Below are 15,300 nucleotides of genomic sequence, written 5' to 3'. Positions count from 1 at the left end.
CTACAGGCGCTCACCACCACGCTCAGCGATGCTTAAATATTTTCATAAAAGCAAAATAAGTAACTTTAGAATCATTCATAAACATTTAAATAAGACTAGCATTACAACTTTATTATGTATCAGGTATTTATTCAGCAGAGGTTAATATTTTTAAGTATATGTAACTTTGCAAAGGAGTTTATAAAAAAAAGCCAAAAGTAACTTTAGTAGCTAAACATGATGAAATACTTTTTTGTTAAAAATAGACACAAGTTTAAACTTAGAAAGTAAAGAATTTCTGTGAAAACTAGATTTATAGATAGAAATGGAATAAGAAGTACTATTCAAAAAGTAAAGAATTGCTGTTTTAAGATACCACTTGTGTTAACTGAAAATTTGTCACAAATTTTTTTAAATTACTTTTAGTACCAAAAAAGGTGTTCACCTTAGTTTTAAAAATTTTAACATGTAGGTTTCCAAAGTTGTTATACCAGAAAAGTTTGAGTCCTTGTTCCTTGGTTTAACATCATATTCTAAAAGAATAGCATTGGCATTTCCATTCCAGGTAGGAGCTAGATATCAACCTGCTACACCAAGGCATACTTCTGATGGATAGTCTTTATTCCCAAAAGACTGGTTTAATGAAACTTGGGTTTATGAAAGAGGGTTGTATGAAGAAGAAAAGCAAAGGCTGACCCACATTGGCACATTGTAATGTTTTATGATGAGAAAAATTTATACTTGATGTAGAAAGATGATCCATGGACATTGCTCCAAACAGGATTATTTTGAGTACATTAATTCTAGGTACAGATGGAAATTGAATCAATCCATACAATTGCCTGGAGGTCTTATCAAGACATGGATTGCTAGGCTTCATGCTCAGAGGTTCTGATTCTGTTTACCTGTTGTGTAGCTCAAGAATTTGCATCTCTGGGGGGCCTGGCTGGCTCAGTCAGTTGAGTATGTAACTTCTGATTTTAGGGTTGTGGGTTTGAGCTCCACATTGGGTGTTGAGATTACTTAAAAATAAAATCTTGGAAAAAATAAAGAATTTGCATTTCTAACAAGTTTCCAGATGCTGTTGCTGCTGCTGGTTTGGAACTATGAGAATTACTGGTCTAGACTAAAAAGCACGATTTAAAGGGTTGTGAATAGTGTTTGTAATATTAGCTCTACTTTTAACTAACTTTATGATTAAAAATACATTGTGTAATCTCTTAAAGCTGTGGTTTTCTCACTGAGTAAGCAAAGATAATATTCTATTTTTAAAGGATCTCGTGAACTTGATATACACTTAAGCAACTGTTTATTATAGCCATTGGCCAAGGTGGTGAGGTTCTGAGCTTCTGACTCTTACATCTGAATCTACTGAAATGACCAAATTTGAAATAAAGATCTATCAACATTCTCATAAATCATTTATGACATTACATTTTAATTTGGTAGGAAATTGGGGAAGAAGTCAAGACTTTAGAATCAAATCAAAAAACAGGTGGTACCTATTGTGTGCTTTTGGGTGGGAGTTGGGGAAGAACTTCCTTTTGATATATTTTTCTATTTTTTTATTGGCTATGTAACTGCTTTGTCATGTGAAGTACTTTAGAGTACTTAACCTTTATGTTTAAATTCGTGTTTTATAGGCAAGGCAGCAAATTTAGAAGAGATATATCAACAATAATAATGGAATTAGGATTTCAAATTAAAAAAAAAACTAAAAGATTATGGATTAATAAAGCCAATATCTGGAGTAGTGCCTTAGATGGATTCAGAAATCAAAACTTTAATCCTTCATATACAATTGAAGTAGCATATGTTAATGAAAATGATAATTTTGGAAGAGAGCATCCTGGATCAAAGCAAGAATTCCTAAGTCTCTTAATGCAGCATCTTGAGAATTCACCAATATTTGAAGGGTCCTTGTCAAAGAATTTGTCTCTAAATTCTCAAGGTAATTGTTTTATTTATTATTGTACTTACTGAAGATACCATGTGTAAAGAAAGAGATAATTGGTTAGAATTAATTTTCAGTTCCTGTGGTCAAAATGTATCATTCACTTTGTTAATAAAATACCGATTGAATCACAGAAAAGAGGAGAAGGAGTGAAGAGTAAATTTTATAGTGAAATACTTTTTATTTAAGAATATGCTTAATTTCTTTATAGTAAATATCCTTTTTGGAGTGAGTTCGTAATTACATGTAACTTCTAAAAGATGTATATTCATTCCATCATTTGAATAGAGTAGCCAAATGGAAAGGATGATTATTTGAGCCCTTCTTGTACATGTATTTGGAATTTGTAGATAGGATGTTTCTTCATAACCTATGATTTTTATCACATAATATTCTGGTCCATATGTAATGAATTTTTTAATGTACTTTTGTTTTCAAGGATTGCAAATATGTATATGATACTTTTGTGTCTTCTGGTAAGGAATTAAAACATGGCATCTCAGAAGATGGTTAGAAAACTTTTTTTTAATTAAAAAAAAGCATGGTTAATTCTAGCATTCTTTTTTTTAGAAGCTTTATACCTAAAAGAAGATATAAGCACTTTTTTTAGGAGCTATGTACACTTTTGCTGTAATGGGAAATTCGAAAGAGAAGTCTCATCTTACTCCATTTGAGTTTCCTTCTGTATATGTCATAGAACTTCTTCACTGTTGCCTGATTCATCATTAAAATAATTGAGAACTACCAAGGTTTATTTGTACTATACGCACTACAGAGAGTTTAATTCTACACTCCTTTTAAAAAACAAAAAGCAACAACAATAAAAAGCTCCAAATAATTGGTTAACTAAGACAGTTTTGGTGTAGTGAATGAGTGCATGAATTCACAAAATCTGATTTCAGTTTTGTACACATCTACTTCATTAGTTTTATATCCTTAAATTAATTATGTAGCCCTCTCTGGAACTCAGATTCTTCATCAGTAAAATGTGACTGCTCACACATTGCATATAAAGTTGTTATTATAATATTGTTGTATTCATAATGTTACTTATTAATAATTTGCTCAGAACAATTTTAAGGAAAATTCACATGTTATCTTTTTGATTTATCAGAGTAGCTAAAACATTCTGTTTACTTTTAAGTTTTTATTTTAATTCAAGTTAGTTAACATACAGTGTTACATTACTTTCAGGTATACAATATAGTAATTTGGCACTTCCACACATCACCCTCTGCTCATCATGACCAGTGCACTCCTTAGTCCCCATCACCTATTTAAGCCATCCCCACACCTCTGTCCCCTCTGGTAATCATCTTATACTCTATACTTAAGAGTCTGTTTCTTGATTTGTGTGTGTATGTATATCTCTCTGTTATATTTTTCCCTTTGGTGGTTTGTTTTGTTTCGTAAATTCCACATATCAGTGAAATCATATGATTTTGTCTCTCTCCAAGTTACTTCATTTAGCTAAACATTTTAAATAATTAAAAAAATATTGAAATCTGTGATTACATGGTAAGTTAGCATATGCTGTTGGGAGTAAATTTGTGCCATTGGAAGATAATTTAGCACTGTGTATCAACAACCTTAAAAATGTTTATATCCTTTGAACTACTAGCATATGTAGGAATTTATAGTAATCAAATAACCAAAGATATATAAACAAGAATATGGCAATAGATGTTGATTGTAATGTTGTGTCTCATATAACTGAAAATGTAACTTAGCCAACGTAGCCAGTAATGAGGTGTTTTACATTGCAGCACATCTGTAAATTAGTCTTAATGCATTTATTAACCAACTGTAAATTTGAATAATTTTGAATAACATAGAATAAGATTACAATGTAGTAAATGAAAAAAGACATAAGTCAAGCTATTTGTCTATATAGTAACATACATAACGAGAAATATATATCAAAGTGTGCACACCAGTTATTATGGTGATAGGATTATAGGGGATTTTTGTATTAAAGATTTTCTGTATTTACATTTTTCTGTTATGGGTTATTTTTCATTCAGAAAAATATATTTAGGTGAGATCTATATTTTATACACGATTCTAGTTTCTGTGAATTAAGTTACTTTATATTTAAGTCTAAGTTATGGGGTATTTTTAATTTTACTGTATATGTATTCATCATATATGATAGTTATCATATAGTGATAAAAGTATTATATTTGATATCCTTTTATCTGTATTTACAGCTCTGAAAGAAAATCTTTATTATGAAGCTGGAAAAATCCTTGCCATTTCTTTGGTTCATGGTGGTCCTTCACCTGGTTTCTTTTCTAAAACCTTGTTTAACTGTCTTGTTTATGGACCAGAAAATACCCAACCAATTTTAGACGATGTTTCAGACTTTGATGTGGCACAAATTGTAATCAGGGTAAGAATTGTACTTGTTTATTAAAATAAAGACTATATTCTAGTTATATTCGAATATAATGATGGGCCTATAATAGAATAGTACTTTGTGCGGTAGTTAAGGGGTATCATCAATAGTTCTGTTCACCAGCAGAGTTCACAACCAATTAAGAGATAGATGTTAAGGTCAGACAACTAGAGATCAAAGGGCCAGACATAATGTTGATAAAAAACCAATTGGATAATATGACTTTAGTCTGTGGTTAAAATGGCTTGTGAACACTCCTCAGAATTAGATGGATTTATCTACCCTGCCAGAGACAATATAAGGCAGGCTCCTTATTGCCTGCTAGAGAGCAGATGAAAGTGCACTTTCCTACAGGCACATGGATCTGAAGAGAGCAAGAACTTTGGCTAACCAGTCAAAAAGCTTACTCTAACTCCTACAGGGAGATGAGAGTGATTGATAAGTGGAGAGAAGGACAAGGCTGAATTTCTTCTTTATGGAAACAAGTGGGGAGACTCAGTGTTCCACCTAAAACTAGTTACGATTTATTGAGCCCTGTACTACATGTTACCTATACCAACACAGTTTAACTATCACAGTGCCCTGTAAGTATCATTGCCTACATACACGTTACTGATTTGGAAACTAATGGAGACAATGAAAACCATTCAACTTTTTTCCTTTAACCTCCTTCCTGCTTACGCCTACGTATCTGTTGTCTCAATTAATAGGTAGATAGTTCAATATTTAAAAGCAAATGCTCAGAAGCTAGATTTTAACTTAAAATAACTGCTATAAGCTGTATAACCTTGGGCATATTAGTTAATCTTGTTAAGCCTCAGTTTTAAAACCACAAAGTCAGTAACATGGACATCATTCTTCAACTTATTTTTCCTTTTTTTGTCTTTACTAAACATGTACTTTATTATCTTTATTTATTATGTATTTTAAAATTTTTTCTTCATGTTTTTAATTTATTTATTATAAACTCATTGTCTCAGCTTCCTCTTTCCTACTCATTTCTTAACTTATAGTCAGGCTCTGTTCACGCCACCATTATCCCAAGTTAGCTAGTTTTGTAGCTGATCTCCAGGGATGTAAATCACCATATGCAAAGGCTTTTCTTTCTTCATACCCTCTTTTTGTAATCAGTACTGTCTTTGAATTCATCTCTACAGTTTTCTTTAATGTTTACTTCTGCCTACTCCTGAAATTTGGGGCATTTTTTAGTTTTGTCTTACTAGTCCTCTCTGTGCTATTTGGAAACCTCCTTGCCCATAACCTTTCTAAATTATTCCCAGACCTGTGTTGTTGAGCCCCTAGACTTTTATATACAGATAGAATCTGAGTCTTAACTGGCATACTGAGCCCAGTATGTTTAAGACAGAACTATTTTTTTTTCCCAGAATTTGTTTTTTCGCCAGATTTTTTTTTCAAGAGATTTCTTATTTCCATGCCTTTCTGGAGAATGGGTTCATTCTTCCATATTCTGTTTATCAGTGTGTGTCAAGTCATCTGTCTCTAAAAGTGGCTTATATTCAGCCTTTCCTTCTTATTTCTAATGCACTTACTGTACCAAACTTAAATTATGTCTAGGCTTAAACACTTAGGATATTATTCTAATATTCTTATTTAGGATGATTCTTTCAAAAGTATAGTTTTGACTACATTGCTCTTTACCGCAGGAATTTTCAGTGACTTCTCATTGCCAATTGAACAAAGTTCAGACTCTTCATTAGGGCATTTAAGACTTCCAGTCCTCCTCATGGCTTTATCTATACTCCTGTTTCTGTGCACCTAACCATGTTTGTTCATTCATTTAGTCAACAATTAACTATGTACCCTATACTGGTTCATCACTGAAGATAGAGTATGGAACCAAAGTCCCTGCTTCCGTGAAATTTATATTTTAAGGGAAGACAGAAGATAAACACATAATTATGTATTATACTGTCATGTAGTAAAATGTATTATGAAAATAAGTAAAACGGGGCTTCTGGGTGGCTCATTCAGCTAAGCATCTGACTTTGGCTCAGGTTATGATCTCATGGTTCGTGAGTTCAGGCCCCACATTGGGCTCTGTGCTAACCTGAGAGCCTGGAATCTGCTTCAGATTCTGTCTCCTCCTCTCTCTGCCCCTCCCCCACTCATAGTCTGTCTCTCTTTCTTTCTCAAAAATAAATAAACATTAAAAAAATAAGTAAAACAGAATAAGAGAGGAGATAGTGTTTGGGGTGTAATAATTTGGATCTTAGGCTTAGCTTCTCTAACAGAGACCCCCAACAGATATTCATATCTCTAAAACTTGTTATCTAGATTTTAGCATAGAATTTGGCAAAGTATGGCCTTCTGCCTCTTTTGTTATAAATAAAAGTTTTTTTTTTTTTACAAATAGTTTATTGTCAAATTAGTTTCCACATAACACTCAGTGCTCATCCCCAAAGTGTATAAATAAAAGTTTTACTGGAACACAACCATACCCATTTCCTGTTGTGTGTCTGTGACTGCTTTCAAACTATAGTGGCAGAGTTGAGTAGTTGCAACAGACACCCCATGGTTCACAAAGTATAAAATGGTCTCTGGCTTTTCAAATGGTTTCTATTTTAGTGGTATAGTTATGACACACCAAAGTCATCTAGGGAATTGGATTTCCTCCTCTCATTGTGTAATCACTTAATATATTGTCTTCGTCTACATGAAAGTTGCTCTTAAAGGAAGAAATAGAAATAGAGTTCAGAGAAGTTTGACACTCACATTCCATTGCACAGCTCTTAATCACATATAGCCACATTGAGCTGTAAGGAAGGTTTGGCTGTATGCCTAACTAAAACTCAGGGAGTTGGGTTTGGGGGCATAAGGTAATATTTACCCAACTGTTAGTCTCTGAGTGTGAAAGTAGTATTTTGATGAGGGCAGTCAGGAAAAACTTCTGGGATTTCAGCAGAGATCTGAAATGAATGAAGGAAATCATGTAAATCTCTGGGAAAGGTTTTTTGGAAAGAAGAAATAAAAAGGAAATTTTCTATTCAAATAGACTACTGACTGCTTCCTATTGTGTTTTTAAAAGTTTGTTTATAGCGAGGGAGGGGGGGGGAGAGAGAGAGAGAGAGAGAATACCAAGCAGGCCCTGTACAATCAGTGCAGAGCCTGATGTGGGGCTCCATCTCATACCATGAGATCATGACCTGAGCCAAAATCAAGAGGCAGACAATTAACCAACTGAGCCACCTAGGCACCCTGACTGCTTCCTATATTTAATCTTTCTTTCCCTGTGTAACTTTGTTAAAGAGCTAGCCTATACAAAAGTGTCCGGCACATAAATGGTCAAGAACTTCTTTGTTTATATTGTTCCCTGAACTACTCTTTTGATTCTTTCTCTCTTTTTAAAAGTCTTAGTTGATACTCTCTCTTTCATGAAATCTCAGGTTATCTCATTTGCCTTTCTCATGTTATGTAACTGTTCTGTATCAATTATTGCCTCCTATGTAAATAAATTCCTATATTAAAGTGGCATAAAGAAACTCTGTTTCTTGAAGGCAGAAATATACACTTTATTAAACTAGATTGTTACACATTTATTCTGGAAAAAGAATTCTTGATAGACTTTCACTGTGGTGGTCTCTAAAGTATAAAGTAATAAGTGTCACTTGAAAAATGTAAATATCATTCACAAGTAAATGAATATACTGGGTATATTTTCTTCATTATGTTCTTCATTATAGGTAAATACTGCAACAACAGTGGCTGACTTAAACTCAATAGTAAATGAATGCTATAACTACCTAGAGCTTATTGGGTGTCTAAGACTTATAACATCAATAAGTGACAAATATATGTTAGCAAAAGATATACTAGTTTACCATGTAATTAAGAGAGTCCAAGCACCCTTTGAAAGGTAAGTTATTTTATATGTAATTCTCTCAAATTACATGTGTAAAGTGATTGTCTTGTGAGATTTGATAAAAATTTAAGCTATTTTAACTAGTGCTTTAAAACTAATGTTTTAAGAATAGTTACCTGTTCTGTTTTATATGGAAATGTGTAAATGTCTGATGCCTTGGTAGGAAAAGTCATCATTATCTCAACTTATAATTACTTTTCTAAATAGAGAATATTTTAAGTTTCTTACCATATAAGCCAACTATTCCATTTCTGCTCATTCATTTAATAAGTATTTATTGAGTACCTATTGTCTGCTGGGTAATAAGTACTAACCATTCTTTGATTAACAAGGTAGGTGTGAGTTTTGTTCTTCATTAGCTTAGAACACTGGTCTTCAAACTTTTTGTTCTAGTCACCCTTAAAAGAAGTTTGAAAACTTACAGTTGAACTCTCACATTTTTTCTAGTGTCATAAAATACATATGAAAGTAAGCAGCCTCTGGTACATCATGTAATCGCCACACAGATCTAATAATTATCAGTCACCCTGTGGCCAGTTTTGTTCACCTACCTTTGTCAACCATAGATTTAAATATATTTGATGTGTTCAAAACCATTATACCTACTAGCCTTACTAAAGTTCTAATTGTTTCCATGTTTGGCCATTGTAAATCTTCTTTTGTTCCTTTTGAGTTTTTTTTTTTAATGTTTCTTTATTTTTGAGGGAGAGAGAGAGACTGTATGAGCGTGAGCCAGACAGGGGCAAGAAGAGAGAGGGACTTGGAGTGGGCTTGGAGCTGATAGCAGTGACCCAGTGTGGGGCTTAAACTCACAAAACCTTGAGATCATGACCCGAGTTGAAAGATGGACACTCAGCTGGCTGAACTATCCAGTCACCTCTCTTGAGTTCTTCTGATGTTGACCTTATTGTTCTTTGAAAGCTTTCTTGCTGTGTGGTATAATGAGGTGTTTCAGGCTCATTTTTTGCATTTTGGACTAAGGAATCTTTGTTTCTTTGGGGAATGGTATTTGAAAACTATAATCTGGATGCTCATTTTTGCCAGAATTAGTCATTGTTTTTAAGCCTTTTCATTAGAACCAAACTAGGAAATATAGGGCTGTTTTGATTTGGTTTCAGTTCATTTTTTAAGGTAAAAAAACATCTTGAGTTTTACTGATACTTCAAATTCACTACTGCAAGATTTTTAACTTTTTCTTTGCTCCATGTTGAGAATCTTAGTTATCAACATAGAATTAAAGTATGAAATAATAACTCACTTGATTTATTCCACATTTTATAAATAATAGTCTCAAATAACATTACCAACATTAGGGGTGCTTGGGTGGCTCAGTCGGTTGAGTATCTGACTTTGGCTCAGATCATGATCTCTCAGTTTATGAGTTCGAACCACGCATTGGGCTCTGTGGTGACAGCTTGGAGCCTGGCACCTGCTTCTGATTTTGTGTCTCCCTTCCTCCCTCACTCTCTCTCTCTGCCCCTCCACCACTCATGCTCTTTCTCTCTCTCAAAAATAAACACATTAAAAAAAAAACCTGAATAACATTATCACCAATAATATGATTATTGAAAATAGGTTAACATTATTTTTCTAGGTCTGTGTAGTCAAATTACTGTTTTTTAAAAACATTTGGAATATTTATTCTGTTTTTCTGTTTCTATACTACTAACTGAATATACACTTTATTTTCATTTTTTATTTTTAATGATAGTTATTTTTAATGTTTATTTCTTTTGAGAAAGAGAGGGTGGGAATGGGCACAAGTTGGGGAGAGGCAGAGAGAGAAGGGGGGAGCATCCCATGTAGGCACCACGCTCAGTGCAGAGCTCAACATGAAGCTGATCTCACCACTGTGAGATCATGACCTGAAATTAAGAGTCAGATGCTTAATGGATTGAGCCACCCAGGTACCTCTATTTTTTGTGATTTTTAAAAATTTTGTTTTATTTTAAAATAATGTCAAATATTTGCATGGTTCCAAAGTCTAATGTATAATGAAAGTATATTGACAGAGCTCAGGGGCAGCTGGGTGTCTCACTTGGTTAAGTGTCTGACTTTTGATTTCAGCTCAGGTCATGGTCTCACAGTTTATGAGTTCAGGCCCCTCATCAGGCTATGTGCTGACAGCACAGACCATGCTTGGGATTCTCTCTCTCTCTCTCTCTCTCTGCCCCTCCCCTGGGCGCTCTTTCTCTCTCAAAATAAATAGTTTAAAAAAAAAAGAACTCAGCTCTATGATACCAATTGTATTCAGAGAGGTATAGCTTTCTTCTTTATCACATCCACTTTTCATCCAGTTATGACGTAATCATTTTAGTGACTTTCATTGTTTATCCTTCTATTATTTGTGGGGTTTTTTTTAATGGTAGCAGATAAATATTTGTGTGAATGTGCACTAATTTCTTTTATTAGATAAACAGTAACATACCATCCACTCTTTTTTCTAGTCATGTTTTTAAATTGGCACTATATTCTGGAGATCACTCCACAGTAGAAAATACTTATAGTTTGAGAATCTATATCACATGCCCTTTTACTCTCTGTCTCTTATAAAGACACTTGTCATTGGATTCAGAGCCAGTGCAAGTAGTCTAGATAGTATGATCTCAAGATCTTTAATTATATTTACTTAGACCTTTTTTCCAAATAAGATCACATTCATAGATTCCAGAGAATAGGGTGTAGACTTAATGGGGTGGGGAGGACTCCATTTAGTCTATATCAAGATGATTGACAGCACTGGGGTTTATTTCTGGCACATCTCTAGAGCTAGAGCATGAAAATGAACTTGGGAATTTGCACACCTGGTACAATTCCTCTGCAAATGGGTTTGTAATAGGGTGGTAGAGGGGTATACAGAGAAATGAGCAGATAAAGGGGATTTCAGAAAAGGAAATTCATAGGATTTGGTTAATAAGGAATGGAAGAGGGAGTTCTTAAGGATGACTGTTTTAGATTTAGCTATACTAATTTGATGGATAATAGAAGTATAAACTATCAATTATGGTTCAGATTCTGGTAGTAAGCTAATTAACTTTCTTTTGGACTTAATAAGTTTGGATGCTTGGAATATATGGTAACTATTAGCCTGTTGGATATATTTCTAGGCTGGAGGTAATAGATTTTATAGTGATAAGTGAGTGTATACCTGCTAAATACTGCTGTGGGAGAGGGTCAGAGAGAAGAGAAATTGGCCATGATGCAGATCAGTGAGGGAGAAACAGCAACAATTAGGGCAAAATAATAAGGAAGACAAAGCTTTGTAAGAGACTGAAAAGATCTGGCCAGAGAAATAAGGGAAACCAGAAGACTGATGCCTTGGAAGGAGATTATTCATGAACTTAGGACAGTTTTTCCTCAGATACAGACAGGAATGGAATAAAAGTGAATAGGAAATTAGCAGATGAAGATAGTGAATGTAGATAAATCTGTTGAGTGGGTGGTCTCCTACTTGACCACCTACTTTGAAAGGAAAACAGGTGGGGTTGAAAGAATTTTTTTCTATTTAAAGATGAAAGATAAGCACATTTCTGTGCTCTTGAGGACAAGCCAATAGAAAAGGAGATGAATCTGTAGCAGGTACTTAAGGAGGTGGATAGGGGATCTAGAGTCAAAGATAGGGCTTACTCAGTCTGATAGACAAATATATCTCCATTCTTCCTTACTAATAAGAATGTGCATTTTGGGGTGCCTGGGTGGCTCAGTCGGTTGGGCATCTGACTTTAGCTCAGGTCATGATTTCACGGTTCGTGGGTTCGAGCCCCGTGTTGGACTCTGTGCTGACGGCTAGCTCAGAGCCTGGAGCCTGCTTCAGATTCTGTGTCTCCCTCTCTCTCTGACCCTTCCCAGCTCACGCTGCCTCTCTCTCTGTCAGAAATAAATAAACCATTAAAAAAAATTTTTTTTAAATGTGCATTTTAAAAAGTTTACTTGTATTTTGTTATTTATCCTTTCATATTTAGATAATTGCCTGTTAGATTGTTCTTTCAGAAAAATGATTTGTATTTTTTGTATATTAGAGAAATTGGTTTTCTTTCATGTGTATAACAAACATATTCCCACTTTGTTTTGTCTTTGTTAAGTTTCTTTTTAGCAGTACATATTTTTAATTTTTTATGTGGCTAAGATTTGTTACTACTCTTTTTCTTTGCAATCTCCAGACAACTTTATTCTTGTACGAACTAACTTTGCAGTGTAAAATACTTCACGTCTACTTTTTTCCTTTTAAAATATTGTTAGCTTAATTTCAACACTAGTCTATAAGCTTAAATAATGTGAGCAGATAAAATATTCAATTTATATTAATATACCTGCTTGTTACTGATTGAGAAGTATCATATCATGTATATCTATATGATTGAATCTTTTTCCTCATATGTAAGTATATGTGGTAGTAAATTACCTAGGAATGTTAATTTGTAATTGCAATATCACACACATGTACAAAGTTGGCTTATTGTTTATTTCTCTTAAGTTTTAAGCAGGGTCTGAAAACTCTTGGTGTTTTGGAGAAAATTCAGACTTACCCAGAAGCATTTTGTAGCATCTTCTGTCATAAACCTGAGACTCTTTCTGCAAAAATCCTTAGTGATCTTTTTACAGTACGCACATTATCTGATGTACAGGCTTTGGGATTTTGGAACAGTTACTTACAGGCTGTTGAGGGTATGTGGATGTTTTATTTTTTTAACTGCTTTAGAACATTTGTTTTTAGTATATTAGTTTATTTCTTTGAGTTTTGCTTTTTGGTGATAAGACTTTTCATCTGCTAACTCCACATTTACAAAATTTATTTCAAGACGGGTTTATATGACTGAGTTAAAAATGATAAGGAAAGATTACAGAGTAAAGAAATTTTGCAATTTATTTTCCTCTAGATAATTTGAGGTGAAAGGCACTCTTCTCTGTAATTTAAGAAACGAAACAGATAAACATAGGGAAAGGGAAAAAATAAGAAAGAGGGAGGCAAACCATAAGAGATTGAACTATAGAAAACAGACTGATGGTTGCTGGAGGGGAGGTGGGCAATGAGATGGTCTACATGGATGATGGGTGTTAAGGAGGGCACTTGTGATGAGCATTGGGTGTTGTATGTAAGCGATGAATCACTAAATTCTACTACTGAAACTGATATTACACCATATGTAAATTAACTAATTTAAATAAAAACTTGAAAAATAAATAGGTAATTGCCACAGCATAGAGTAACGTTTAAACTAATCATCTATTTCATCTTTTTCACTGTTAAGTGAAATTGAATTATATTTCATCCACTGCTTAGGGCTATGAAAATGATAATTATCATTGTACACTAGCTATGTAAAATCATTCCATTTAAATTGAGTGGGAAGGATTTAAACTTTAGTTGAAATTCTTTTTAGGTAGGTTGTTGTTCAGTTGTTTTACACCATTTATTTTTTCTCTCTGCATTTAATGAACTATGTTATTAAATAAGGATGATCTACAAATGGTTTAAAATTATTTTTATTATCATGCCCACTGAACCGCTTGTATTATATGATAATTTTATATTAGAGAAGGCATTCAAATATATAATGAGTAGTTCAACTAAATGATTTTCTGAGTTCTCCTTTTAGGTACAAATAAACATTTATTGGATATACAGTTTTCCTCTTACTACACTTGACGTGATGATTTAGTTTGTCTAAGATGTTAGAGTCTCTGCCTTTAAATATTTCCTGTCTAGTTGGGAAAGAGTCTATGATCATAGCAATATATATAATATGGATTTTTCTTTTTTGGTAAACTTTTCAGATGGTAAATCTGCAATAACAATGGAAGACATTCTTATTTTTGCAACTGGTTGCAGTTCCATTCCACCTGCTGGATTTAAACCCACTCCTTCAATTGAGTGTCTTCATATGGATTTTCCTGTTGGAAACAAGTGTAATAACTGTTTAGCTCTTCCAATCACCAATACATACCAAGAATTTCAACAAAATATGGACTTTGCCATAAGAAACACTCTAAGACTAGAAAAGGAAGAAAGTTCTCACTACATTGGACATTAAATGTTTTGAAAAAAGATATGCTTCTTCAAAAGCTGCTATTGATAACGTTTTATTTCAGAAATCACCATCATCATTTTTGAACAAACTTGTCAGCTTCTTGGCCCAATAAAATTTATGATAATGAACGTAAAGGAATGTTTTGGCCGTTTAAGCTAAAAACTTTTTTTGTTAAAGTATACTAGTCAAAGTTGATGATATTCTTCTATTTTCTTAAAATACATGCTTCATAAACTTTAATATAAATAGTTTAAAACAGCTGTACAGACTTTTTTCAAGTATAAAAGCATGGTATATATATGTGTGTGTATATATATATATGGGGAAAAAAGTTGTATTCACTATTTCTGCAAATTAGTATTAGCTATAGAATGCCACAATGGTTTTTCTAGTTTTACGTAATTTTCAAATTATTCCTTATTTTATTTTAAAGCATTAAATAGAAAAGCTAATTGATAAATCCTGTTATATAAATCAAAGGCATATATTCTGGGGAATGTGTTATAAGTATTTTTTCCTAGGATGGCACTAAATTGGTTAAAAATGCTTTTAGATTACTGGTTTATATTAAAACAGACCCTCACTGCAATTAGATTATGCCTAATGGGAAGTATTATATGAAAAGCAGAATTGCACAAATATTCTAGAATCTATGGACGTTCCATATAGTCTTAAGAACACTTCTCAGGCAGATAAAATACAGTTGAAAATACCTAAGAAAGTGTCTTCTTTAAAGCCTTGGCTTTAATCATAAGATTTTTTTTTCTGTATCCCCTGTGTGGTATTAAACCATATTAAGTCTGATCCAGAATCATTTTGGGTGCCTCAGTTATCTCTGTGGATTGCCATGTGGTAGGTTTGACTATTTGACAGTTATTTATTATCAAGATGGTTGTATGATAGGTAAGCTGGTACCATTGTGCTAAACATTTATCTCCTTTGCTCTTGAAAGATACTGCCATTATAAAGCAATGTAGAAACACATAAGAAAGAAATGCAAATAGAATGAAAAACCCACTCTAATCTCACCATGCAGAATTAACTACAGTGTTTCATTGTC

General features: G+C 33.3%; 1 protein-coding gene across 4 annotated transcripts in view; it reads left to right on the top strand.

Moving 5' to 3' along the window:
• Window positions 1-15,044, top strand: part of G2E3 (G2/M-phase specific E3 ubiquitin protein ligase) — a 62,041-nt gene extending 46,997 nt beyond the window's left edge. For all 4 annotated transcript variants that reach the window (XM_039247144.1, XM_039247146.1, XM_039247145.1 and 1 more), the window contains 5 exons: window positions 1,623-1,930; window positions 4,144-4,325; window positions 8,033-8,205; window positions 12,686-12,876; window positions 13,987-15,044. In XM_039247144.1, the coding sequence (XP_039103075.1) occupies window positions 1,623-1,930; window positions 4,144-4,325; window positions 8,033-8,205; window positions 12,686-12,876; window positions 13,987-14,243 (1,111 nt within the window). In that variant the 3' untranslated portion in view covers window positions 14,244-15,044. The remainder of the gene's footprint in view (window positions 1-1,622; window positions 1,931-4,143; window positions 4,326-8,032; window positions 8,206-12,685; window positions 12,877-13,986) is intronic.
• The last annotated feature ends 256 nt before the right edge of the window (window positions 15,045-15,300 follow it).

The sequence above is a fragment of the Hyaena hyaena genome, unplaced genomic scaffold, assembly GCF_003009895.1.
Source record: "Hyaena hyaena isolate Hyena2069 unplaced genomic scaffold, ASM300989v1 scaffold_291, whole genome shotgun sequence".
Classification (NCBI taxonomy): domain Eukaryota; kingdom Metazoa; phylum Chordata; class Mammalia; order Carnivora; family Hyaenidae; genus Hyaena; species Hyaena hyaena.
Note: the sequence above shows the minus strand (reverse complement) of the source record. Positions and strands in the feature narration are given on the sequence as shown.